Source organism: Sesamum indicum, linkage group LG4 (genome assembly GCF_026168435.1).
Source record: "Sesamum indicum cultivar Baizhima isolate 11 linkage group LG4, ASM2616843v1, whole genome shotgun sequence".
Taxonomy (NCBI): domain Eukaryota; kingdom Viridiplantae; phylum Streptophyta; class Magnoliopsida; order Lamiales; family Pedaliaceae; genus Sesamum; species Sesamum indicum.
The window spans coordinates 1,545,089-1,570,202 of NC_142660.1; the positions used below are offsets into that span (position 1 = coordinate 1,545,089).

General features: G+C 36.8%; 4 protein-coding genes and 1 long non-coding RNA gene across 5 annotated transcripts; 4 read left to right on the forward strand and 1 right to left on the reverse strand.

Moving 5' to 3' along the window:
* Positions 1-2,247: 2,247 nt before the first annotated feature.
* On the forward strand, positions 2,248-4,742 carry LOC105159880 (BTB/POZ domain and ankyrin repeat-containing protein NBCL). The gene is made up of 2 exons (XM_011077092.3): positions 2,248-2,980; positions 3,666-4,742. The coding sequence occupies exons 1-2, from the start codon at positions 2,513-2,515 to the stop codon at positions 4,638-4,640; spliced, it is 1,443 nt and encodes a 480-aa protein (XP_011075394.1). The 5' UTR covers positions 2,248-2,512; the 3' UTR covers positions 4,641-4,742.
* A 6,511-nt stretch (positions 4,743-11,253) lies between these two features.
* On the forward strand, positions 11,254-12,265 carry LOC105159881 (uncharacterized). Its single transcript, XR_847636.3, has 3 exons — positions 11,254-11,511; positions 11,665-11,758; positions 11,972-12,265. It is a non-coding gene; the product is annotated as an uncharacterized LOC105159881 (long non-coding RNA).
* A 244-nt stretch (positions 12,266-12,509) lies between these two features.
* GLDH (L-galactono-1,4-lactone dehydrogenase) lies at positions 12,510-16,979 on the reverse strand. Its single transcript, XM_011077093.3, has 6 exons — positions 16,226-16,979; positions 15,449-15,699; positions 14,555-14,740; positions 13,972-14,392; positions 13,406-13,546; positions 12,510-13,047 (listed from the first exon to the last, which is right to left on the reverse strand). Exons 1-6 carry the CDS (start codon positions 16,967-16,969, stop codon positions 12,889-12,891), a joined length of 1,902 nt encoding a protein of 633 aa, XP_011075395.3. The 5' UTR covers positions 16,970-16,979; the 3' UTR covers positions 12,510-12,888.
* A 2,222-nt stretch (positions 16,980-19,201) lies between these two features.
* On the forward strand, positions 19,202-21,196 carry LYC (lycopene cyclase). Its single transcript, XM_011077094.3, has one exon. It carries the CDS (start codon positions 19,585-19,587, stop codon positions 21,097-21,099), a length of 1,515 nt encoding a protein of 504 aa, XP_011075396.1. The 5' UTR covers positions 19,202-19,584; the 3' UTR covers positions 21,100-21,196.
* A 153-nt stretch (positions 21,197-21,349) lies between these two features.
* LOC105160051 (putative UDP-glucuronate:xylan alpha-glucuronosyltransferase 4) lies at positions 21,350-24,653 on the forward strand. The gene is made up of 2 exons (XM_011077316.3): positions 21,350-23,122; positions 23,577-24,653. Exons 1-2 carry the CDS (start codon positions 22,270-22,272, stop codon positions 24,470-24,472), a joined length of 1,749 nt encoding a protein of 582 aa, XP_011075618.1. The 5' UTR covers positions 21,350-22,269; the 3' UTR covers positions 24,473-24,653.
* Positions 24,654-25,114: the final 461 nt, after the last annotated feature.

Below are 25,114 nucleotides of genomic sequence, written 5' to 3' on the forward strand. Positions count from 1 at the left end.
TCGGAGGAACCGATTACTGAAAGCAGCACACCCTTGGCACTAGGTCGAGAACCGAGGCTGAGAAGGGCCCCAGATAGGTACTCCCCCTCTCTTTATTACTTGCTTTTGTCTGATTGTGGAGAACCCGAATGTTACGCAGAGGCAGTCAATGATGTCCACAAGAGCAAGTGGGAGCTTGCGATGAACGACGAGATGAACTCGTTGAAGAAAAACAACACATGGGAATTGTGTCAGCTCCCAAAAGGAAAGAAGGCCCTACAGAACAGATGGGTCTATCGGGTTAAGGAAGAATCAGACGGGAAGAAGCGGTACAAGGCAAGACTCGTAGTAAAGGGATTCCAACAAAGATACGGTATTGACTTTACTGATGTTTTTACACCTGTTGTCAAGTTAACTACTATTCGTCTTGTGTTGAGCATGGTAGCGGCAGAGAACCTGGAGTTACAACAGATGGATGTAAAGACAGCCTTCCTACACGGGGATCTTGAGGAGGAGATATACATGGTACAACCAGAGGGGTATAATGGAGATGATCAGCAGGTGTGTCGCCTGAAGAAAAGCCTGTATGGATTGAAACAGGCTCCGCGGCAGTGGTACAGGAAGTTTGACAACTTCATGCTAGAGATAGGTTTCTCTAGATGCAATGCTGATCATTGCTGCTACGTGAAGAGGTTCGATGAGTTTTTTATCATTCTACTCCTGTATGTTGATGACATGTTGATAGCAGGATCAAATGTCAAGGAGATCAATAGGCTCAAGGATCAGTTATCGAGGAAGTTTGACATGAAAGATCTTGGCGAAGCAAGACAGATATTGGGCATGAAAATCACAAGGGACAAAGGTATTGGTAAATTATGGTTATCTCAATCTGATTATATTGAGAAGGTATTATGCAGATTCAAGATGGAAAATGCAAAACCGGTTGGAACGCCATTGGGAAATCAGTTCAAACTATCCAACAGTGATTCGCCCCAGACTGACTCCGAACGTGCAAAGATGAGAGTCACACCGTATGCCTCAGCAATTGGGAGCCTGATGTATGCTATGATCTGTACTCGACCGGATATAGCACATGCAGTGGGAGTAGTTAGCCGTTTTATGAGCAATCCAGGAGTGATGCACTGGGAAGCTGTGAAATGGATTCTTAGGTACCTGAGGGGTACTAAGGACCGAGCATTGGTGTTTGGTAAGGGCAAGCTTACCTTGTTTGGGTTTGTTGACGCTGATTTTGCAGGGAGTGACTATGACAAAAGGAGGAGCACTACAGGGTACGTGTTCACATATGGCGGTACAGCCGTATCCTGGGTCTCAAAGTTGCAGAAGGTTGTCACACTGTCCACGACGGAAGCTGAGTACGTGGCAGTTACTGAGGCAGCTAAGGAGCTCATTTGGCTGCAACACTTGTTGGGTGAATTAGGGAAACCTCAGGCAGATGTGATTCTTCATAGCGATAGCCAGAGTGCGATCCATCTGGCAAAGAATCCCGCGTTCCATTCGCGGACAAAGCACATCGAGATCAAGTACCATTTCATCCGACAACTTCTGGAGAAGAAGGCACTGCAGCTGGAGAAGATCCAAGGAGAAAAGAATCCTGCGGACATGCTGACCAAGGCGGTTGCGATGGCGAAGTTGAAGCTGTGTACGGCTTCGACTGGCCTTGATGACTAGAGTGGACAAACCCGGCGGTACCAAGAAAGAAGTGGAGAAAAGCTAATCAATCTTCAAGTGGGAGATTGTTAAGTTGTGAAGATTGATTTGAAGAAGAAAAGGATAACCTGATTCAACTTAGAATTCCCAAGTTGAGTTGGAGAAGGATAACCCGATTCAAAGTTGAGTTGGAGAAGGATAACCTCATTCAACTTAGAAATCCCAAGTTGAGTTGGAAAAAGGATAAGTCATGGCTATATATACTACTCTTATTAGCATTGTTTTAATAGAGCAAAGTAGAATAGAGTAGAGAGAAAAGAAAGAGTTGAGACGAGGGTGAGTGTTGTCTTTCACGTGTGGTGAAGACTTGCATACAAGTGTGTGTGTGTTGTACTCCTCAATTTTTCTCCTCTTTGAGTGTTTTCTCCTGGCTTGGTATCGCCCCCAGACGTAGGATTTATATCCAAACTGGGTTAACAAATTCGTGTGTCTTTTACTGCCTTCATATTCCACCTGTTATCCATCTTAACCCGATCCATTTCCTAACAATATATAGGTAGAGAAAGAGAGAGAACTTCTCTCTCTCTCTCTCTCTCACATTCTCTCTTTCTCTCACAAGAAATAACAACAGTTGATCATCAAAGAGTTGAAGAAGAGATCAAGAAATGATTAAATGAAGCCACCAAGCTTTATTTACTCTCTCTTCTTCTTCTTCTTCTTCTGCTTCTTCTTCTCCACCACTACTTAAAATCTCCTTAATTCTACATATATATTTATATATATATACATCAACTACAGAAAAAAACACACACACCACACAGTGACTCTTCTCCTCTTTTTTCTTCTCTTCAAACAGTTGGGCGCAATGACCCCGGAGGACTCCTTAAGATCCCTTTCTCTTGACTATCTCAATCTGCTGATCAACGGCCAGGCTTTCAGCGATGTAACCTTCAGCGTAGAGGGTCGTTTGGTCCATGCCCACAGGTGCATCTTAGCAGCCCGAAGTTTGTTCTTCAGGAAATTCTTCTGCGGGCCCGACACCACGCAGTCGGGCCTGGACCCGTTGAGAATGGGCCCCGGAAGCGGCTCGCCCAGAGGTCACAGCTCACAGGTGATACCGGTGAATTCAGTCGGGTATGAAGTCTTCTTGTTGATGCTTCAGTTCTTGTACAGTGGGCAGGTCTCGATTGTACCTCAGAAACATGAGCCCCGGCCTAATTGTGGGGAGAGGGGTTGCTGGCACACACATTGCACCTCCGCCGTTGATCTTGCTCTTGACACACTTGCAGCCGCTAGATCCTTTGGTGTGGAACAGCTCGCTTTGCTAACTCAGGTTTCCATTGTTTTCATATCCACCTCTTTTTCCATTACTGTTTGTGATTTCCTCTGTCTTCTCCCTTTCCCTACAACACACATACAAGAGTGAGTTGTTGCATCACGAGAATTAAATACACTGATTTTCAGCTCCTCAGCTTGGATCCATATATATATATGTGTATATGATCTTGATGAAAAAAATAAATAAATAAATCCAATGCTTTCTTCCTTATGTGAATGGTTTTCAAGATTTCTATCTGCTGCACCTGATGCAACATTAATGGTTTAATTCCATTTTCTTGCACATTTCCAGGTAAGGAATTATGAGCTCGTGCATCACCATTTTCTTGTTCGAATTGTGAAACTTCGTGCTGTTTTGGGCATATGATGTCTGTCACTTGACAAGTTTGTCTTCTTGATTTCATGTAACATTAATTGTTTTGTTGAATGGATTTCCCCATTTTTTTGATCCACACTGAAAACTTTCTACATTTGGTTCTTTCATCTCTAGTCTTGTCTTCCACAGTTATCTCATTCATTCAATCTTTTCTCAGACAGCCCAACTTTCCTCATTTAGTTTTCTTGACGGAAATCAAATCTAACCATATTAATGCAAATACATAACAACACATTTGTGTAATAATAATGAACATCATGTCAACCAGCCCATCATGTTGTACTAATCACTTTTTTGATTGCAGAAACAATTGGCTAGCATGGTCGAAAAGGCTTCAATTGAGGATGTAATGAAAGTTCTAATAGCTTCAAGAAAGCAAGACATGCACCAACTATGGACTACTTGTTCTCATTTAGTGGCAAAATCGGGCCTCCCTCCGGAGGTTTTAGCCAAACACCTCCCTATCGATGTCGTGGCTAAAATCGAAGAGCTCCGACTCAAGTCCTCCCTCGCCCGCCGCTCCCTCATGCCGCACCACCATCCCCACCACCACGATCTTGGCGCAGCTGCCGACCTCGAGGACCAAAAAATCAGGCGAATGCGGCGAGCCCTCGACTCGTCCGATGTCGAACTTGTTAAGCTTATGGTCATGGGAGAAGGCCTTAATCTTGATGAAGCCTTGGCCTTGCATTACGCAGTTGAAAATTGCAGCAGAGAAGTAGTGAAAGCGTTACTCGAACTAGGGGCAGCCGATGTAAACTACCCCGCGGGGCCGGCGGGCAAAACCCCACTTCATATCGCCGCAGAGATGGTGTCGCCGGACATGGTGGCGGTGCTGCTGGACCATCACGCCGATCCGAATGTGCGGACGGTTGATGGGATCACTCCGTTGGACGTGCTCCGAACCCTAACTTCAGATTTTCTTTTCAAGGGAGCGGTTCCAGGGTTAACCCACATTGAGCCCAACAAGCTGAGGCTTTGTCTTGAGCTGGTTCAATCGGCGGCGATGGTGATCTCAAGGGAGGAGGGGAATGCAAGCGCGCCGTCGTCTGCCGCTATTTATCCTCCAATGGGTGATCAAGATCATGGTAGCAGCGGAAGCAGCGGAGCGGGCAACATTGCGGCGGGGGGCAGCCTTAACCTTGATTCAAGAATGGTGTATCTGAATCTTGGAGCACAAATAGGTGGAAAATTGAGCGAAGGAGAAGGGAGCAGCAGCCAAAGGGAAACCATGAATCGACATGACATGTACCATCATCACTCCCATGATCAGTATTAACTCAACTCAACTGAAAATGCATCTCTCTCTCTCTCTCTCTCTCTCTCTCTCTCTCTCTCTCTCTCTACATAAAAATGGATATATATATATATGCTTTCTTTCTCTCTCTTTCTCGATATATATAAGCAAAAAAAAAAAATTATTATTTCCATGAAGTGGGATCAAGACTTGCAAAATGACTGTTCATAATTCATGGAGATAATTAGTTAATGAATTAATTATGATTATATATATCATTTCTGGTCGGGATTGAATTCTTTCTTCTTTATTTTTCTTAAAGATTAATTAATTAATGCTATAAGTATTTGATCTTGAATTACACTCACCTGCTGGGCTTTTCTTGATTTATTCTTTTTTCTAGGACTTATGAATTAATTATAAATAAATAAAAAGAGGTGAAATATGAGATGGGACAAGAAGAGCAGTATCCAAGTTTTTGCTCTGATGGAGAGGACAATACAGGTCAATCTTTTCAAACCCCTCAACCCCCATTTTGTTTTCTTATATACATATATATATATATATAATTAATTAGTTAAATACTTCAAATTATTATATCTATATATACACATATATGTATGGTCTCCCCGTCCAAGCATGCACCAACCGTTCATCATGCATATATTCAATTATGAATTTTATTATTCGAAATTTATTTAATTTTATTTTTTAATGTGGAATCGGTGATTTTCAATCATTAATAGTATATAATGATATAATTAATATATGTTTTTGTCTGTGCTCATGACATATATATATTCCTATTGATATTAATTAATTATTTTCAAGAATGGATGTTTTTGGTTTCTTGTGGTGGTGGGGTAGTGGGTGTACTGTTTGGTGTTTTGGGGCTTTGTTCGGACATTAGACTTTTTCAAATAAAAATTTAATTTATTTATTTATAAGATAGGAGACATGGGCTACCTAGCTGTCTCTGTTTTTTTTTTTTTCTTTTTTACCTAGTTTGAATATTGGTAATAAGGTGCAAAAAATTGTGGGATTTTAAGAGAAATGATGATTTAGCTTTAGACAAATTGATTGGTTGTCTGGCACGAATGCAACATTGAGTGTGACCTCACAGGCAGCTTAATTATTATATTATTTGGTAATATCTAATTCTGGATTCCTTCCATATTAAAATCTCTCTTTCTGTCTCCACCTTCCCCTTTTTGGCTTCCATTTTCCAGCTGCGGGAAATTACACCTTATCAAACCCTACATTTTTGGACACTCTCTCTCCTTAATTTTACTTGTTTACTGTCCATTATTTGCTCAATTTTTGTTTACCTTTATCGTAACCAACAATGGTTGCACAATTGATCATCTTCATTTTCTACAGCTGAAAAAAAAGGCATGTGATAAGTACATAATCGTTAGTCGTGGGTCCAAGGAAGAGAAAAAATTGCAACAAGGAATAAGCCCATCTCAAAAATAGTCGTCTACTTTATGAATTTTTAAAAATAATCCCACTTTTCATAAAACTAGATGTGTTAGAGAAAGAAGAAAAAGTTGGGAATCATTTTTAAAATGAATTTATCTTACGTGACTAAGTTTGCAATTTTAGCCGTGAGTGTGCGATGAGAGGTCTCCCTAAACAATAAATATATAGCTAAATTCTTCAAATTTAGTTCATAAATGAATCATTTTGGCAATTACTTACAATGCTTAGTTCTATTACATATGTAATTTCTTCATAGAAATTAAAATATTTCAGTCTAATTATTGCCATTTTCCTTTGTAAAATTGTAGTCCAGTTTGGATTCTAGCAGATTTTCTATAGCCTAATCTTCTTCATATTCAACTCTTATACAATTAAAGTACGTAGTTTGCTGCAATATTATATTTTTTAGTATATTTACAAATTAGCTTCTCACATACATAAGTGTTGTACCTTTTTTTAATTAAATATATATATATATATGTATGTGGATCTTATATATATATATATATATACACGTAATTACTAATAATTACATATCATAACATCATTACATTTTCATTGTATTTGTTTTTAAATATTATTTTCTGATTGTAATTTGTGTCAGGGAACAAAAATTGCTGCCACTGAAATACATCTTATAGAGAATTAGAAATTCTACACACTATTTCCATATGATCTTTAGACCTATATATGTACTACGGAATTATTTATTTCATTCAGTTTGATCTAATTTTTCGTCGATCAGTACTAGATATTATTGTAAAGGGACGAAAATTAGCATTTTTGGTCCCATATATATATCAGGGTCGTTTTTTATTTTGTCACATTTGTTAAGATTTTCTCACATTGCCTCTTATTATAAATTGAATTTTTTTTTTCAATTTTACTCCTCTCACTTACATTTTTCATTCAATAATTATGGAATCCAGTAGTCTCACATGCAATTTTTTCGTATATTTTTCAATAATTATTGACGAAAAGTGCATGTATGGACTAAAATTTGATAAAGTTTTCAACTTATGAGATGCAATATTAGATTTTTTTCGATGTTTTAGAATTTTTCAAATAATAAATATACCATATATATATATATATATATATATATATATACACAGCAATTGTGCTTCTTACAGAGGACAACTTCTTTAGAATCGAGAATTTAGGGTTTTGTATGCTGCTACATTAATTAGGGTTTTTATTACGTTGTTGCATTAATTAGGGGAAGGCTTTAATTAACTGATGACAGCTGGATGCCCACTTGGCAGCTGTACATAACAGATAAATGCGATTTCTGTATAAACAGATAAAAATGCGATTTCTGTATTAACAGATAATCCACATTTAGTTAAAAAGTAAGATGAAAGAAAGCGCATAAAAAAAAAACTTCAAGAGATCATACAACATTTAATTTTAACCCAAGTACCTAATTGTGTGTGACTACATACATTTATCCCATAATTAAAGTAATTTAATTCCATAAATACGTTATAGTGCATGAATATCTTCGATATCGATTCCTCATTCTATCTATTTTTCAGGGTTAAACTACATTATGAGTCCACGCGGAATGTTTTCGGATTTTTTTGAATATAATATTCCAATGTTTAAGTCAGTTTTGTTTTGAGGAAAAAATTGTCCCCCCTCCCACCCCCCGTTTTTAAAAATTTTGTGATTTGTGTTAGTCACGTGCTGATAAAAATTAGAAAAGTAATAATTATACTCCCCTCTCTTTGAGGTCTGGTGTAATTATAGGACACTTACTGTAGTTTCGAAAATTATATTCAGCGTCTCTAAAGTTTGTTTTCATCTAACAAATAAGTCACTCTATTAGTCAAAAGTCACCAAATTTACTAATATTAAGAAAAATAGCGAAAAAAATCTATATTTACGCCCATTAGTTTATTACCAATTATTGCAGGTCAAATAAACTTTTTTGAATCAAATTACTCTTATACGTATTCATGCATTAATGCATGTGAGGAGGTATATCTTCACCACTATAAGTGTAATTTAATTAGTTAAAAAAAATTGCTTGGCCTGCAATAACTCATATTATATTAATCGAGGGCAAATATTAATTTTTTGTTAATATCAACAAATTCAGTAATTTTGATTAATATGGGTACTTATTTGTAGATGAAAGTAAATCTCAAGAATACCAAATACAAATTTTTAAATTATAAGAATTTTAGATATAATTACACCAAACTTCAAATAACTAGAGTATAATCATCCCATTAAAAAATTATATCTTAATGGTTGATTGAATTATGAAAAAATATATGTATTTAATGCAGGTAAAAATTTTGGAGCTGAGATAATGAGGTGTGATCATTGATTGGATGTTGCCTTGTGGTTTCTTCTGCACTTATGTCACCATCCGTACACTTTTCAGCTAAAAGTCATAAAGAAAATTACTTTTAAAAGATTTGCCTATTTTCATATATATATGAATTATTATTTTTCCTAGAATATTTACATAAAAGCTTGTTCACACCTACCTAATTTGCCTTAGATTAGACTAGCCTTTCTTTAAATTGCTGTACACACACCACACACACACACACATATATATATATATATATATATTATAAGCCACATAAAAACAATTGTGGGAGTGGCCAACATATTCTAAAGTGATGGGGCAATTACATTTATTTATTTTCATATTTTTGCTGGTTTGCAAGATTCTTTTAATTATATAAATTATTAAAAAGATTTAATTTGTAGATTATTTATTAGTTTGTACACAACATCTCTCAATCGGGCTAATTTTATTTTACTATACATACAGCCGTTATGTGGATAGAGGTCTAACAAAAAATTCGCACGTAAAGTAATCTATTCTTATCAATTGAGCCTAGAAGGAAAGGAAAGGGGAAGGGGGTGTTATAGTAAATGACAAACAACATAAGAATGACACAGAGTTGCCAGTTCTTTCCAGTGTTTCTTTCCTACATAAGTAGTTAGACTGAGACAGAGCTTTTACAGTTGTGTCCAAAACATAGGAACCATATGCCTATTGCCTACCTTACAAAAAGCTTTCAGCTATGTAGAGTGATAAGTCATGTGGCAAAGCAGCGACATTATAAGTAGACTAGCATTCTTGGGAAAACCCTACCTATGCACACATACATACCTTCACAACTCAATCCTAGTACAACCAGCCCATTCTGCATATTTCATAAATGCACATCAATGTTCTTGGATGGAACTTTGATAGTCATAATTTAGTTTTATTTTTAAGACTGTTAATTAGATGGTGGAAATCATGGAGAAAGAAGAACAATGTACAAACTCGAGTTCTTTAATTCAATCGTTAATGATGGATCGAGCATGTTATGTCTGTTTCACTGCAAAATGATGTATAAATTAATTTTTACGGCATGATTAAAAAAAGAGGGGTTATACATTTTTGAATTTAGTCCAAGATATAATAACAAAATATTCACACGTTTAAAAAAAAAATCAGGATTTTGATTAATCGTTGAAAGAGGAGAAGAAAAGAATAATTGTGAAGTCTTGCCGAGGATGGGGGAGATCGGAGTTAGGGGATCTATTTAGGAGTATTCGTGATCATATATGGCAACGGATAAATGGATGGAATGTTAAATTAGTTTCACAATGATGTGGGCTTGTAAATCGATCGCATTATCCTTTTTGATTTCGTATGAGCCTCACGGATTTATTCTGAAAAAGCATCTCGCTAGGAAGAGGAAGTTTTGGGACTTATAGCACTCAAGCTCCTCATGTACAGCTAATGTGGGACGCTTACCTTTATCATTACACGGGCTTGGGAAAGGGTGTTTTTTATATACAAAATCTCTCATCCTTTCTTATTCACCTTAAAAAGAAGAAGAACAAGCAGAAGAATTGTGAAGTTATTTGGGCCAAGCCCACAATTAGAATGGGCCTAGTACCTACAAAAACGGCCCACTCTGAGCCCGTGAATCATGAGGACTGATTTTACGTATATCGTTTTTGGGCTTTCCAAGCAGGCCAGAATAATATAATTTAAGTTAAAAATAAAATGAAATAAAATGTTTATTTCAAATTGCAAAGGATGACGTAAGCATAGACAAATTATGTGGTAATAATTAGTCCAGATGGCAGAAACGGAGCCCCCAAAATGGATTTCACCAAGAACATGGATGTGATCCCACTACTTATCATCTTCTATAATAATCAAATCATTTCTCCATAATTAAATTGTTTCCTTTCATGCTATGTAACTTTTTTCTTTTAATCAAACATTTCCGTTTTGATCGAAATCTCATAAATTTATTTAAAAAAAAAAGAAAAAAAGTTTCTCACCCATAAAAAATTTAAATCTTATACATTATTCAATAACTGCATCCATATAATATGAGACGATAATATATATTCATTGTTATTATAATATTTAATTGTAGAGGGATATCTTAATCCTTAAGTAATTATCCCAAAAATAGATGAATTGCGCGTACATTTTTCCTTTTTCTTTTTAAAAAGAAAAAAGAAACACGTCGAGCATCAAACATTGAAATTAAGACAGGTAGAGAATATATTCCGTCGACTCAATTTTATCGTGTTTACTTTTTATGTGTAAATTTTGTATTTTCATATTGACTAAGAAAAGAATCCAACGACATTACACCCAAAAGCATTGGTGTAAAGATCATATGATTCAGAGCTTTACAATCTTTCTTGCAGTATGCTTTGCCTTTTCCTTTTGTAAACCCAAAAAATAAAATAAAATAATAATAATAATGATAACGACGATGGATAATATCGACATTTCATTGACTAGAAAAAAACCCATTATTGGGATCATAAATTTCATTATATTACAATTTATTTATTTTTTAATTGAAGAGAAGAAATGATGAGATTCATATTGGCTAAATCCTTCAGGAAAAGAAACCTTTTATATTTGCTTTTCATATAAAAAAAAGAAGTGTGAAAACATGGTTGTTGTATTCAGACAGACACAGGCACAGCTGCTGCTTTTCCAAGCTTTATAGTGTAGGTTTTGTTCTAGATGAGTCCGGACAGAGTTGGCAGAGTTTCGCTTTATTTACGTAGTTAAGCTGCTAAGATTATGTTAATACAGAAAGTCATGTTAATTCAACCAATCAACGACCCCCACGTCTACCAATCTATATATATATATATGTTTATGGTAATAAGCTAATTCAACCTGTTTCTTGAAGCCCCCATAAGGAAGGAACAGAGTGCCCACCAATTAATAAGAATAAAAGAAATGGAAACAGCATTAATGCATTTCTCCAGACTCATCTATCTGTAATTTCTATGCATATATATATATAGACAGGCTCTGATGCGCAAAAACCATCTGCGGATTGTCTCAATACAGTGATTTACTTGTTTCTTGCAACCTCTCTCATACCTTCTTCCAACATGCAAAACCAAACAAACCAACCTCCTCCAGGTCTCTCTCTCTCTCTCTCTCTCTCTCTCTCTCTCTCTCTCTCTCTCTCTCTCTCACACACACACACACACACACACACACATAGAGCACATAGGAAAGTAGACTCAGAATTCTTGTGATGTAATCTTACCACTTCTCAAATCTGTGTCACAGGTTACCCGACTGAGAATCCTCCAACCGAAAAGAAGAAGATGAAGTGCCGGCCAAGAACAAAGGCGAAAGGAGATAGGGGCTTCATTGAGGGATGGTAACTATGCTCCTTCCACCCTGCTCACAACAACATATAATATAGTAATTCAACTAGTTACTCATAATACATGTATTGATGAAATGCCTATTTCCATGATCTCCAAGTAATTACAAACTCCACAGGCAGAACATGTTATGAAACAGCAGTTAACTCTGCATAATCTTCATTTCTTCCATTCAACTTCTACTAATTATTTCTTTGTCTGTGCAGCCTCTTTGCATTATGTTGCTGCTGGCTTTGTGAAGTCTGCTTTGACTAAATAAGATACAAGACATGAACATATGTTGATGTGCTGTTATTCTATTTTCACTCTGGAGTAGGTTGTATTGGCTTTGGCATTTGTACTTTCCATGAGTATCAGTTGGTTTGCTGTACTTCTCTTTGAAGAAGTGTAATAAATATGTACTGAAAATCTAGGACTGCATGTACGTGCAAATTGTCATAGAAATATTTAAATTACAGTTGTAATTTCTTTATTACCTTAACAACTGCAATTCTTTCTCACTTTCTCTGCTGTTTCCTCGTATCTGAGACAGATGAATCTCATCCCTATTATGCAGCATGTAACAGTAAACCTTGCGCTGAAAAAGAACAACATTCCCTAGAGGCTAATAACTTAGGATGAAGCTCCAAGCATAACATGCCAATTAAAAAGGTAGCAAAATAGTAAATGTCAAAACATGTCTGATGAGGATCTACAGGGTAGCACACAACCTTCATTATCCAAATAAGAAATAGCACTCAAGGATACAACACTTGAAGCACAAAATTTATTGCCAGTCGTGACAAAAGAAAGAGTTGCTCTACGTATGGAGCACCCCATAGAAAAAAATTGAACATCCCAATAACTATTTCTTAGTTTATGCTTTCTTTCTATGCTTCAGCACAAGGCTAATGATGTGAACTAAAAGCACTTTAAAATTGAATGTACAATCAATGTAATGGCTGATATGTGTGTCATCAATTCGGCTAAATGAAAGGCCACCACCACTCTAGAGCCAAAGAAACATTTGCCAGTATTCGTCATACTAACCAAGGATTTACACATCACAAAGTCCCCCACCACCATTCTAGAGCCAAAGAAACATTTGCCAGTATGCGTCATACTAACCAAGGATTTACACTCATCACAAAGTCCCTGCAGCAGGGAACAGTTTCTCCAGCACATTGTTAGAAAGGATGTGATTAGGATCAAGCTCGTTTCTTGCTTTATTGTATGCATCCACAGGAAATCTCTTCCTTAATCTTGCCTGCAGAGCAGCAAGCTCGTCTTTGTCCTTTGGGACCTATAAGCAAGTGAAGCGAATGTGAGAAAATGAAAATTAATGTGAACAGGCATCTCGTCAAAATACGCAGAGCTATGGACTTCAATTGTAGTTCAAGTTCATCTTTGTCTATGAGAAGCTAGGAAAGGGTTGAGACACAAAACAATTTGTTGTTGCAGCTAAAGACAAATACTTAAACAGTCTACTTCCTAATATACATTGAAGTACACACTTAATTTAACCTGGATGATTAAGATTATCCCATGAATGAACTGTAGCTTAACAAAAATGCTTGTTTCAATAAAAGCCCCAAGTAACATGGGAGAATTGCTCCACATGCACCAACAAAATGAGTAAAATCACCAAAAAGTAATTGTACCTCAATCTTAGCCCAATGTTCATAAGCTGAATATTGATCCCACAAATGTGCTTGGGTCAGATGCCGGTAGTGGAAAAATTCTTCAGTGATTTGCTTCCTCTGGCGAGCATCCATTGTAGGAAGATACATAATTATACCAACCTATTTTCCATAAAAAATTAAATAAATAATAATAATGATGAAGAAAGGGGGGGAATATAAAAATAAAAAGATAGGAGATCAACAAAATATTAAATATAACGAGTTATAAACAAATAGATGGCGAGATAGAGGTTGTCCCTATCTCAAGTGCAGTTAAGCAATGATATTGTCTCAATGCATTCAGGTACAGGAATATGTTATGGAGCCGAATAAAATTCAATAAAACCTTTTCAACAAGGATAGGTATTGTATCTAATCTGTTCACCATATGTATTTGCAAAGTTAGACTTGGACCATCTAGTTTACCAGATATTATTCAGCAGCCTCAACTGAGTTGTGGGGGGGGGGGGGGGGGTTGTTAAGGTATTATTATAAGCAAATGGCCCTACAACCAAGCATAGAAAATTTGGTATTACAGAGAGTACCCATGAGAATATGTCGTCCTCTGATGCGCTATAAGCTGGACTCATGAGGCTTCTGCTGCGTGCAGTCCATCTCTGCTCAATAGGTGCAGGAGCAGGTATATTTTCTTTCTCAATAAGCTGCATCAATTGTTCTATGTATTCTAGATCTTTCATACTAGGTTTTGATAGGCTTCCGGCTGGGAAACAGGTTTCTGAGACCCATTGTTGCCCACCACAATCAAAGCCCAGAATTTCGTCACTCCAGCCTACTCTATATCCCTCTGACTTTCTCCAGAATTCTGCCTCTGCCTGATTGACCTTCCTAATGTGTTCTTTATTGAGGGGATCCAGGGCAAGTAGCTTATCCCTAAGTTCCGTAAATGAAAGTTCATTGATATCTGGTTCATTTTCCTCAGAAGTATTTGATGTGACAGTTCCTTTCCTGTAAAAAAATGAAATCACTTGCTGAGGAGAGATACATAACTTTAGTAAAATTTGGAAACCAAACACCAATATGTTTTTCCATCAATTTTTTTTAATACTTTGGCCATGCAATTTACGGCTTGCTTCATAAAGTGCAAGTTATGAGAGGTAACCCATGTACCTGTACTTCCTCAATGATTCCTGATAGAGGTCTCTCACATGCTGTATAGCCTCTTCCTGAGTATACTGGGGTTTATACTTTGGTGGGCCTTTCCATTTTGATAGAGGATTACACCTCACAACCACAACTGTATCAGTATATGGAATATAAAGGTATTTGACATGCTTGTTTTCAGACAGAAGTTTTCTGCGAAAGAACATTGGAGGAAAGTTAATGTTTCAAGAAATAAAGATTCCTGATACATCTCAATTAAATTTTACAACATGTAATTCACATGAACACAGTGACAATGCCTGCACAAGATCTATCGAGGAGGTCTTGTGACTAAACTCTCTATCACAATAAACTAATCCTTAAACAGGATCACCTTTGATCTGCATGTCACAGAGAGAAGATATTACTTTACAATGGTACCTGTAGCTGATAAACTACAGCTAGGTCCAGAATATTGTATTGGTCCATTACCAACAAAGGCTTACAATTCATCAGATATGAAGATATTTCCCAGGTAATGGTTACTAGACCACGAAATTGGAAATAAGCAGTTATAGATAACCAGAGGAATTTTGCATTTAACCTATAAAAATAGCAATATGAAAAATCCAATCATTTTAGAAGTGCCCATAAATTTCAATGTGCTTATATATGCGTGAGCATGTGTCTATATAAAACCACAAACATATTGCAGCTGGATGCAGGATCTATTGCTAAGTGATGGATGACGTAAACAGAATCTTCTAGGTCAAGGATCATAACATACCAAAGCAAAGTCCAAAAGCTTCAAGCTAAGCTATATTTTGTATATGAAACTAAGAGAATAGAGTAATTTATGTTGTTTCTTCAAGTTATTGTAGTGGTGGAAGAAAGATTTGATTACAAGAAAATGAATATTACTTGTGATTCTTTTTTATCTCTTTCATGCTAGATACATATGTATGCTCTACAAGCTCCTGCCTCTCAACACACTGTAGCGTGACCTCCGCAACAACACCAAGCCCTCCAAGACCACAGCGAGCTAAATAAAAGAGCTCTGGATCTTTCTCTTTAGAGACTTCAATTGTCCCCTTGGCAGGAGTAACAAGTTTCATGCTGATAACTTGCTCATCTATGGGAGGCAACCTTGCGCCAGTTCCGTGCGCTCCAACCTGCAGATTTGCACAACAAGTGAGCCAAGAACTTTAAAGTCCAGAAGCAATTCAAACTAGAGCATTGTGTATGACTTAGAGAACACATAAAGTCATATGATAACAGAAGTTGGAGTATAGATTTTACCAAAACCATCAGCAAAAGCAAAATTCATTTTGTTTATCCTCTTCACCCTTATTTTATCCAATATCAATTTTAATGCACTAAAGCTCAGTGAGAGAGGAAGAAGTTAAAAGGAAAAGTGAAGTAGAAGAAATAACCCTGTTTAAGAACTAATAATTAGGGAAAAAAACTCTCCCACCTTCGTTCTTAAATATATATGCATACATTAAAATGTAAATATAAAGTTGTAGCGCCAGATTCCGCACATCAGAAACCAATCGTTCAAACAAATCAAAAACAAAGAAAAACTTCCAAATATCATAGCCATGAGATCCTACACTTCACTTGTAACCTGCACCAAAAGAGCAGCATTCCTCCAAAAAGAAAAAGGGGTATAAAATTAAACTGAAATTCAACACTCACCTGAACAATGCCGCCAATCTGCTGCTCCCTAATGGAAGCAAAATTCTGCAAAGTAAGTCCATACTCTTTAATCCCATCAACAAGCTGCTGAACCCTTATTCCCGCCTGCACTCTAACCCTCTTATTTTTCTCATCCACCTCCAAAACCTTATCCATCAAAGCCAAATTCACCATCCCAGCACGAGTCAGCCCAATCCCATTCGGTGAGAGACCTGACCCAACAGGCCGGATCTTCTGCTTTTTCTCATTGCATTCTTTGACTACAGCTTCGAGCTCCGAAATTGTTTCGGGCTGTACAAAAGTGCGGGTTTGGACTTCGTGCGTGCCGCTCCAGTTGGATACAGTGTGGAGGTCGGGAGGCAGAGGGGCGTAGCGGAAAAGCTGGGCCTTTTTGTGCTTGGCATCTTCGGGAAATGGGAAGGAGTAGTATGTGGCGGCGCCGCAGCCCAGGAGGAGGATGGTGTATCCAATGTATTTGCGAAGTTCGGCGTCGGTGGTGGAAGAGGGCGGTGGATTGGGTAAAGAGCAAAAGGGGCGCGGAGCAAAAGGCCGGGCAGCGGCGGAGCCGGTAGCGGAAGGGGGTTTAAAAGGTTGGTGGCGGTGGAGGACCGACTGGAGAGAGCGTCTCAGATTATTGGCTCGGAGCATCTGCGAATTTAAGGTGGGTTTTTGAAAGGTTTTAGCTTTGATGAAGACGAAGTTGGAGGAGGAGATCAAGAAAGTTGCTGAAAGGATTATGATCATCCAACTTTTTTGGGGTTGGAAATGGGGCCAACTTCTTTGGGTTAAATTTTGAGTTAATTACAATTACCACCCTCAAATTATATCATATATTGCAAACATCCCCTAAAATTTTATATATAGGGATATTTGGTGTAATGACACTTAGATCTCTGTAGTTTGGAAAATTATATCTAGTGCTCTTGAAGTTTGCTTCCGTGTAGCAAATTAGTCATTCTGTTAGTCAAAATTCACTAATTTTGTTGATATTAGCATAAAACTAAATGAAAATTGATATATATTATCAATTTATTTATAAGTGATCTATTATAGGTCAAATAATTTTTTTTCAAACTAAACTACTCTTATAACAGAAAAATATACGTCCTCATATGCATTAACACGTGAAGACGTATGAGGGTAATTTGGTTATAAAAATTTATTTGACCTTAAATAAGTCGGTAATAAGTTAATTGAGGGTAAATAGATTTTTTTTAATTTTTTTGTTAATATCAGCAAATTTGATGAATTATGACTAATGGATAAACTAATTTATTAGACAAAAGCAAACTTCATGAGTGCTAGATGTAATTTCTCAAACTATATGGAGTTTACGTATAATTACACCAAACTTCGAGAGAGGGTGGTGTAATTATACCTAAAATATATTAAAAGATTCTTTTTACTTATCACCGTTAATAATTTTATTAGACTGTGATTAGGGGTGGGCGTTTAGGTCGGATAGCTCAGGTCCCGACCCGACTTGATTGCGTTCGGGATTTTTTGGGTTTTTCTTTAAAAGAATTGGGAATTCAAAAAATTATATTGATGTACAGAATCCTACCCGATCAGATACCGAACTTTTATTAAAAAAAACCAAAACAAAATTATGTGTCTTTTTATATTTGAGTGTAGGATTATATACATTGCCTTCTCTTTTCAATCTTCTATATTCTTCTTCCCTCACAACCTCAACAAAAATCTCTTATTTCTATCAAACCGTGAATTTGTAAAATATCATAAGAAGATGATGGAATTGGAACACTAAATTCAAAGTTTAATATTAATTTTCTTTTCTTTTATTGTTTAGTTAATTATATAATCAAAATTCTATTACTTATTGTAAACTCAAATACTTTTATTAAAAATATAAAAAGGCAAATTTGCCTCTAATTTTTATTTTAATTATTTTTTTAAAAAAAGAAAAATTTTGAATATCTGACTGTACCTAAAAGTCTGAATACCCAATCTGAACTACCTGAACCTTCGTTACTTGCCCCGACGCTCACCCGTAACTGTGATTGATGTGGTGTTGATATAAATTCTTATGACCGTTCAAGTGTCCTATTCAATTTTTTATTTTTTTGTATAATTTTACCCTTCTAAGCACTTAGGCAAAAATGTGACGATATATCACCAAAAAATCTTAATCGAGTATCAAATTGATAGATTTATAGCTATTGTTGAACTAGACTTACTTTAAATCATAAAATTATCAAAATTTAGCACATTTTAAAAAAAATTGGAATTTAACTGCGTTCATATATTATATATTGTAGGATTTCAACCACTGTTCAATCTCCAATTTCAGATTGCTATATTCAACTTAGTTCAAAATGAGAATATTTGATGTTTTTTATGTAAATTTTGTTATAAAAATATCCGATTAATCATTAAAAAATTATTCAATTTCAATGATATTTTGTCGCTTGAAAATTGAATATTCTTAATTTTTTTTATTTGGAAATATTTTGAAATAATAGATTCTCATATTATTAAGTCTTGGAAAATATTATTACAATCTTAGTTGACAAATTGAAATAACATTATCTATAGGGTTAATTACACTTAAATAATATTTGAAAAAATGCAAAATCAAATTTTTTTTAAAAAAAATTAAAATTACACTTACACTATTTTTTTTGAGAATTTATTATTTATATCCAACCTTATTTCATTATGGTTTGGACGAAAAATATTAATATCAGCAAAAAAAAATTATATATATTTCAATTCTACTTTTCATTTAACATTATTATGAATAATTTTGTTTTATAAAAAAAAATATAGTAATTTTTAAAAAAACAAACAGCCCCCCTATTTTGAAGCAAATTACTCTGTTTCTTTTTCAAAACATAAAGAATAATTTATTATTATTTTATAACAATTTTTTTTTGTCATTTCTCATATTGCATAAATTGTATTTTTTTTCAATATTTATTTGTGAAAATTGCCTATAACAGTATGATGTGAAAAAAGTGGAGGATGTGGATATTGGAGTGCGAACATACCCACAAACCCATATTTGCTGTCGTTGAGGAGAGTCCACCACACGCTCACTAGCTCTCAGCTCCGCAGGGTTTCTGCAAAAATCTTCTCAAATTGAAAGGAATAATTTCTTCTTCGCCTTCTCTCCTTAAGAGTATGTGAGTGATCAAATTCCGTTTCTGTTTACTTTTCTCCAATCTAGTGAAGAAATCTTGAGGTTCTATCACAAAATGAACCGGTTCTTGACCGTGTTCTGAGTTCATGCTTCGTTTGTTGCTGCCAATTCAACATTCTGATTTGAGAATTAAGAAATCTTGAAACCCATTTTTGTGTTTTCCCAAGGACTGTAAAATCTTATCTTGTCTGAAATTATGGATACTCTACTCAAGATTCACAATAAGCTTGAATTTCTGCACCCCGTTCATGGGTTTGCTGATAAAGTTGGTGCCTTTGGCTCTTTGAAGACTCAGAACCTTGAGCCCAAGTTTCATTACAAGAAATCCCATATTAAGTTGAGCAAAGGTTTCTGTGTGAAGGCCAGTTCTAGTACCCTTTTGGAGCTTGTGCCTGAAACCAAGAAGGAAAATCTTGAATTTGATCTTCCCATGTATGACCCTTCCAAGAATCGTGTTGTGGATTTAGCTGTTGTAGGTGGGGGGCCTGCAGGACTTGCGGTGGCGCAGCAAGTGTCTGAGGCAGGGCTTTCTGTTTGCTCGATTGATCCTTCTCCCAAGTTGATTTGGCCTAATAACTATGGTGTGTGGGTGGATGAATTTGAGGCCATGGATTTGTTGGATTGTCTGGACACAACCTGGTCCGGTGCTGTGGTTTATATCGACGATAAGACGACTAAAGATCTTGATAGACCTTATGGACGGGTTAACAGAAAGCAGCTGAAATCGAAAATGATGCAGAAATGCATTTCGAATGGTGTTAAATTTCATCAGGCCAAGGTTGTGAAAGTAATTCATGAGGAATTGAAATCATTGTTGATATGCAATGATGGGGTCACCATTCAGGCTGCGGTGGTTCTTGATGCAACCGGCTTCTCCAGATGTCTCGTACAGTATGATAAGCCATATAACCCTGGGTATCAAGTTGCTTACGGGATTTTAGCAGAAGTTGAAGAACATCCATTCGACACGAATAAGATGGTTTTCATGGATTGGCGAGACTCACATCTTAACAATAACAAAGAGCTGAAAGAGAGGAACAGAAAGATTCCAACTTTTCTTTATGCAATGCCCTTTTCTTCACAAAGGATTTTCCTAGAAGAGACTTCCCTGGTCGCTCGTCCTGGAGTACCTATGAAGGATATTCAAGAACGCATGGTTGCTCGACTGAGTCACCTAGGTATAAAAGTAAAGAGCATCGAAGAGGACGAGCATTGTGTGATTCCAATGGGGGGGCCTCTGCCGGTTTTACCTCAGAGAGTTGTTGGAATTGGTGGTACAGCAGGGATGGTGCACCCTTCAACTGGCTATATGGTTGCAAGGACTTTGGCTGCCGCCCCAATCGTCGCCAATGCTATTGTTCAGTACTTGGGTTCCAACAGAGGCATTCTGGGTGACGACTTATCTGCAGAAGTTTGGAAAGACTTGTGGCCCATAGAAAGGAGACGACAACGGGAATTCTTCTGTTTTGGGATGGATGTTCTCCTCAAGCTTGACTTGCATTCCACGAGAAGGTTCTTCAATGCTTTTTTTGACTTAGAACCTCGTTACTGGCACGGGTTCTTGTCATCTCGGCTGTTTCTCCCCGACCTCCTACTTTTCGGGCTCTCCCTCTTTTCTCATGCCTCTAATACTTCGAGGTTAGAGATCATGGCGAAGGGCACAGTTCCTCTGGTAAATATGATCAACAACTTAATACAGGATAGAGAATGACTATGTTGTTCTTATTTTTCACGTGTTACCCCAGTTGACATATATATTTACAATTGATATTGGAGCAAATGCAATATAAATTAGCTGTTTTTCACCACTTCTTCTCCCAGTTTCAGCGTTCAGGTCATGCTCTTTCTACTCAGCAGCAAAACATTTACATATCTGTTGTTAACCCACCAGCTTTACTGGTTTTGCATATTAAGCTCACTGAAAACTGATTATGTAACTATAAAAGACGTTGAAGTCCTGATCTTGTGATGCAATGATCCTCCCGGATCATCTTGAAAAACCACTTTGAGTTGACATTATGCATTTTAGAGTGGATGAATTAATATCGTCTCTGGAAAGCATCTACCTAATTTCGTCTCAATATTTTGTTGATGATTCCTGATTAGGATGAACGTCGTCACTGATTATAGATGCAGGCAAAAATGACTACAAGTCCATAGGGCTCAGGAAGTTCTTATTCACATGCCCTGTTATCTGTTTTCTTGCTTTGGGAATATACGTACGTCTTTGCACTTTCCTTCTTCGTGTTACACTTGATTACAGGGTGCTTGGTATTATACGACTTTGGCATAAATGCTTGGATTCATTCATGATTTTATGATGATATTTTTTTTCTTTTTTTTGGTTGTTCTAAATGATATGAAGGTGGCGGAATTGGGCACTCCTTTTATTTGAATTACAATGTACATTAAACAATGTGAGGCTAATATTTGTGAAATCTTTCATGTTGCCTGAATTCTGGTATGAAGTCGTTTCTGCCAAACTCAAATAATCAGGTGATGCATTGCACTGTATATGGTATATATTAAGAAGTATCCAATCATATAAGTACAATTATATAACTCTATCATATCCAGTTCGAGTAAGAATCTTTGGTGATTATGTCCTTTCTGACTTAGTACAGGAATTTTCGGAAATATTTAGGAGTATTATAGAATATTGGGAACAAGGGGCTCGTTAAAAATTCAAGATAGAAACTCTATAATGTCGCTGCCCAATTTGGTTTAACGAGGTAGAAATATTAGAGCATTAAAAGGATTAGATACCAAGAATGAAATGTAACGTGCATTGTTGCAAGAATTTGGCAGTTTCTTATTCATGTCAAAACCTCGTACCTGCCCATATATAGGAGAAAACAGAGAGATGTCAGCCTAATGAACAATGGCTTCCATGTTTTCCAAATGGAAGCACCTCACTTTTCCTCTCCTCATGCTCTCAACTGCCCTTCTATTTCTCTTCACAAACTACCTATTTTTCACCATCAACTACACTAGACACTTGCAAGATGAGTTTCAAAACATGACCACATACCTTAATAGTTTAAGAGACCCTGAGTGGTTTGACGTTGTCTCAGGGGAGATCATGAGAGATCAAAAGATCAAAATAGGACAGACCAACATGGATCGGATCAGGGGTGAACTTCACACACGTGCAAGGAAGAACATGACCGCCTACCTTAGAAGCACGAGGAACCCTAAGTGGTTTGAGGTTGTTGCACGGGAGTTCAAAGATGAAACAATCAACATAGGGTTGGTCAACATTGATGAGGAGATTATGGATGGACTTCATGCAAATGCAAAGATGGTAAAGGTACACTTCAACCCTGTGGGGGAGGACATTCGATGGTCTGACTTGGCTCCTGAAAGGATTGATGAAAATTCAAAATGTCCTAATATTCCAATGCCAATTTTCAAGGATTATGAACAGTTGGATGTAGTAGTTGCTAGGGTTCCTCAGTCGAAATGTGAAGATGGTGGGTCGAGGAATGTACTTAGGTTGCAAGTAAACCTAGTGGTGGCTAACTTACTAGTTAGAAGCGCAAGGAAGAATAACAGGGCGGTGTTTGCCGTATTTGTGGAGTCATGTGACCCTATGTGGGAGATTTTTAGATGTGACGACCTTTTATGGAATACCGGCAATTCTTGGGTTTACAAACCTGAATTGACGAGGATTAATCAAATCCTGCTCATGCCTATCGGCCCATGCCAATTCCTTCCTCCATTCTCCCATCATGGTACGGTTTTGTCTTTGTTTTTTTAGTTACAAAAAACACTTATTTAATTTAGGTTTGGTCATATACTTTTTAATTACAGAAAACATTTTCAATTTATCATATACTAATCACGATCAAAATGCTACTATAGTGGTCACGTAGTTATGAAATATAGGAAAAAATGTAATTTTAATTATGTAAATATAGGGTCGTATTTTTTGTCATATATAAATTCATTTTGATAATAAAAATTCATAATTTAAGGACAAAAATGACTTGAATTTGCTAAAATAGTATGAAAAATGTAAATGACATGCACGTGACCAGCTTAATTAGGACTTTTGGCCATAATACTTCTTTTAGTTATTTTTGTTCTCAACATAACTTATCACCCATACTTTGACTAAAATTATATTTTTCGGCTCGTAATATATAAAACCAATCTAGCTCATGGTTTATTATGATTGAATTCAAGGTGAAGAAGCATGGACGAAGCTCAGACACATAGCCCGCCAAACCAACCACCACCTCCAACAGCCAAGAGAGGCGTACATCACCATCCTGCACACCTCAGAAGACTACGTCTGCGGTGCAATAGTCTTAGCCCAAAGCATTATCCAATCGAACTCAACCAAAGACCTCATCCTCCTTGCCGATGACAACATCTCACCGGAATCCATCGTGGGTCTCCGCGCCGCCGGCTGGAAAACCAAACGCATCCGCCGCATACGCAGCCCATATTCAAGAAAACACTCCTACAACGAGTGGAACTACAGCAAACTCCGAATATGGCAGCTCAAACAACTCTACGACAAACTAATATTCATAGACGCCGACCTCCTAGTAAACAGAAACCTGGACGAGTTCTTCGCCTACCCTCAGCTGACGGCCGCCGGAAACTATCAGAAACACCTCTTCAACTCCGGGTTGATGCTGGTGGAGCCGTCGCAGTGCACGTTCGACGTCCTGATTAAGAAGATGAGGGTGGTGGAATCCTACAACGGCGGAGATCAGGGGTTCTTAAACGAGATGTTTGCATGGTGGCACCGCCTGCCGGCGCAGCTGAACTACCTGAAAGTGTTCGTGGATCCCAATGATCATCTGCATTGGATAAACAAGGAGGTTTATGCTGTGCATTATACGGGCCTGAAGCCATGGAAGTGTTTCAAACAACTTGATTGTAACTGGGATGTGGAGAGATTCCACAGATATGCGAGTAGCTCGGCGCACAGGATGTGGTGGCGGGTTTACAGGGCCATGCCGGAGAAGCTGAGGCCATACTGCTCACAGGGCGGCGGACATGGAAGCAAGAACAGTGCGAACTTTTCTACGGCAAAGGGTCATCCTGTCGTGAGCATTAAGGGTACATAGCCATGGAAAACTCAAAGGTTTTTCTTGCAAGAATTTTTGAAGAAGTCGCGATTTTACTCAGACTTGTGCTGGTCTTTAGTTTCGATCCATCCTGTATTTCAATTGATTGTAAACAAAACAAGAAAAGTGTATCTTAATATATTTTGTTTAATTCATCAACAATGATTAAATTTTATATTATTTCAATATTGTATATGAATTTAGTAGTATGATTGAAGGGAAATAAAAGAATAAGCAAAGAGAAGAAATTAACAATATTTATTGGAGAAAAGTAACATATAGATTTTAGTAACAAATTTGCATTAGAGGAGAAACCTGAATGGCTTGTAAGTTTTAATATGTATTTTTCCTAACAACTCAACTTTTGAAGAATCCCAATTAAAGTATGAAGATGAGCAAGTTGAGGGTTGAGGGTTGAGGCAATGGGACTCAAATTCATCACAATTTGCATCAATACCTCCTTTCATTAAAAATTGGTGATACATCACCTTCCTAAAACTTAAAACCCAAGAGAATTGCACTAAATAAACCAAGTCAACTAGTCCAATTTTTTATAAGGATAATTATATCTTCACTCTCTAACTTATAAATTTATTTATAATCATTACACATATATCTATTATTAATATGGACATTATTTAC

Coding starts and splice junctions, on each gene's coding strand:
- LYC (XM_011077094.3), top strand. CDS start 19,585: ATGGATACTCTACTCAAGATTCACAATAAGCTTGAATTTCTGCACCCC.
- GLDH (XM_011077093.3), bottom strand. CDS start 16,969: ATGATCATAATCCTTTCAGCAACTTTCTTGATCTCCTCCTCCAACTTC. Junction 15,700..16,225: donor AGATTGGCGGCATTGTTCAG/GTGAGTGTTGAA, acceptor GCAAATCTGCAG/GTTGGAGCGCACGGAACTGG. Junction 14,393..14,554: donor GAATCATTGAGGAAGTACAG/GTACATGGGTTA, acceptor ATTTTTTTACAG/GAAAGGAACTGTCACATCAA.
- LOC105160051 (XM_011077316.3), top strand. CDS start 22,270: ATGGCTTCCATGTTTTCCAAATGGAAGCACCTCACTTTTCCTCTCCTC. Junction 23,123..23,576: donor TCCTCCATTCTCCCATCATG/GTACGGTTTTGT, acceptor ATTGAATTCAAG/GTGAAGAAGCATGGACGAAG.
- LOC105159880 (XM_011077092.3), top strand. CDS start 2,513: ATGACCCCGGAGGACTCCTTAAGATCCCTTTCTCTTGACTATCTCAAT. Junction 2,981..3,665: donor AGCTCGCTTTGCTAACTCAG/GTTTCCATTGTT, acceptor TTTTGATTGCAG/AAACAATTGGCTAGCATGGT.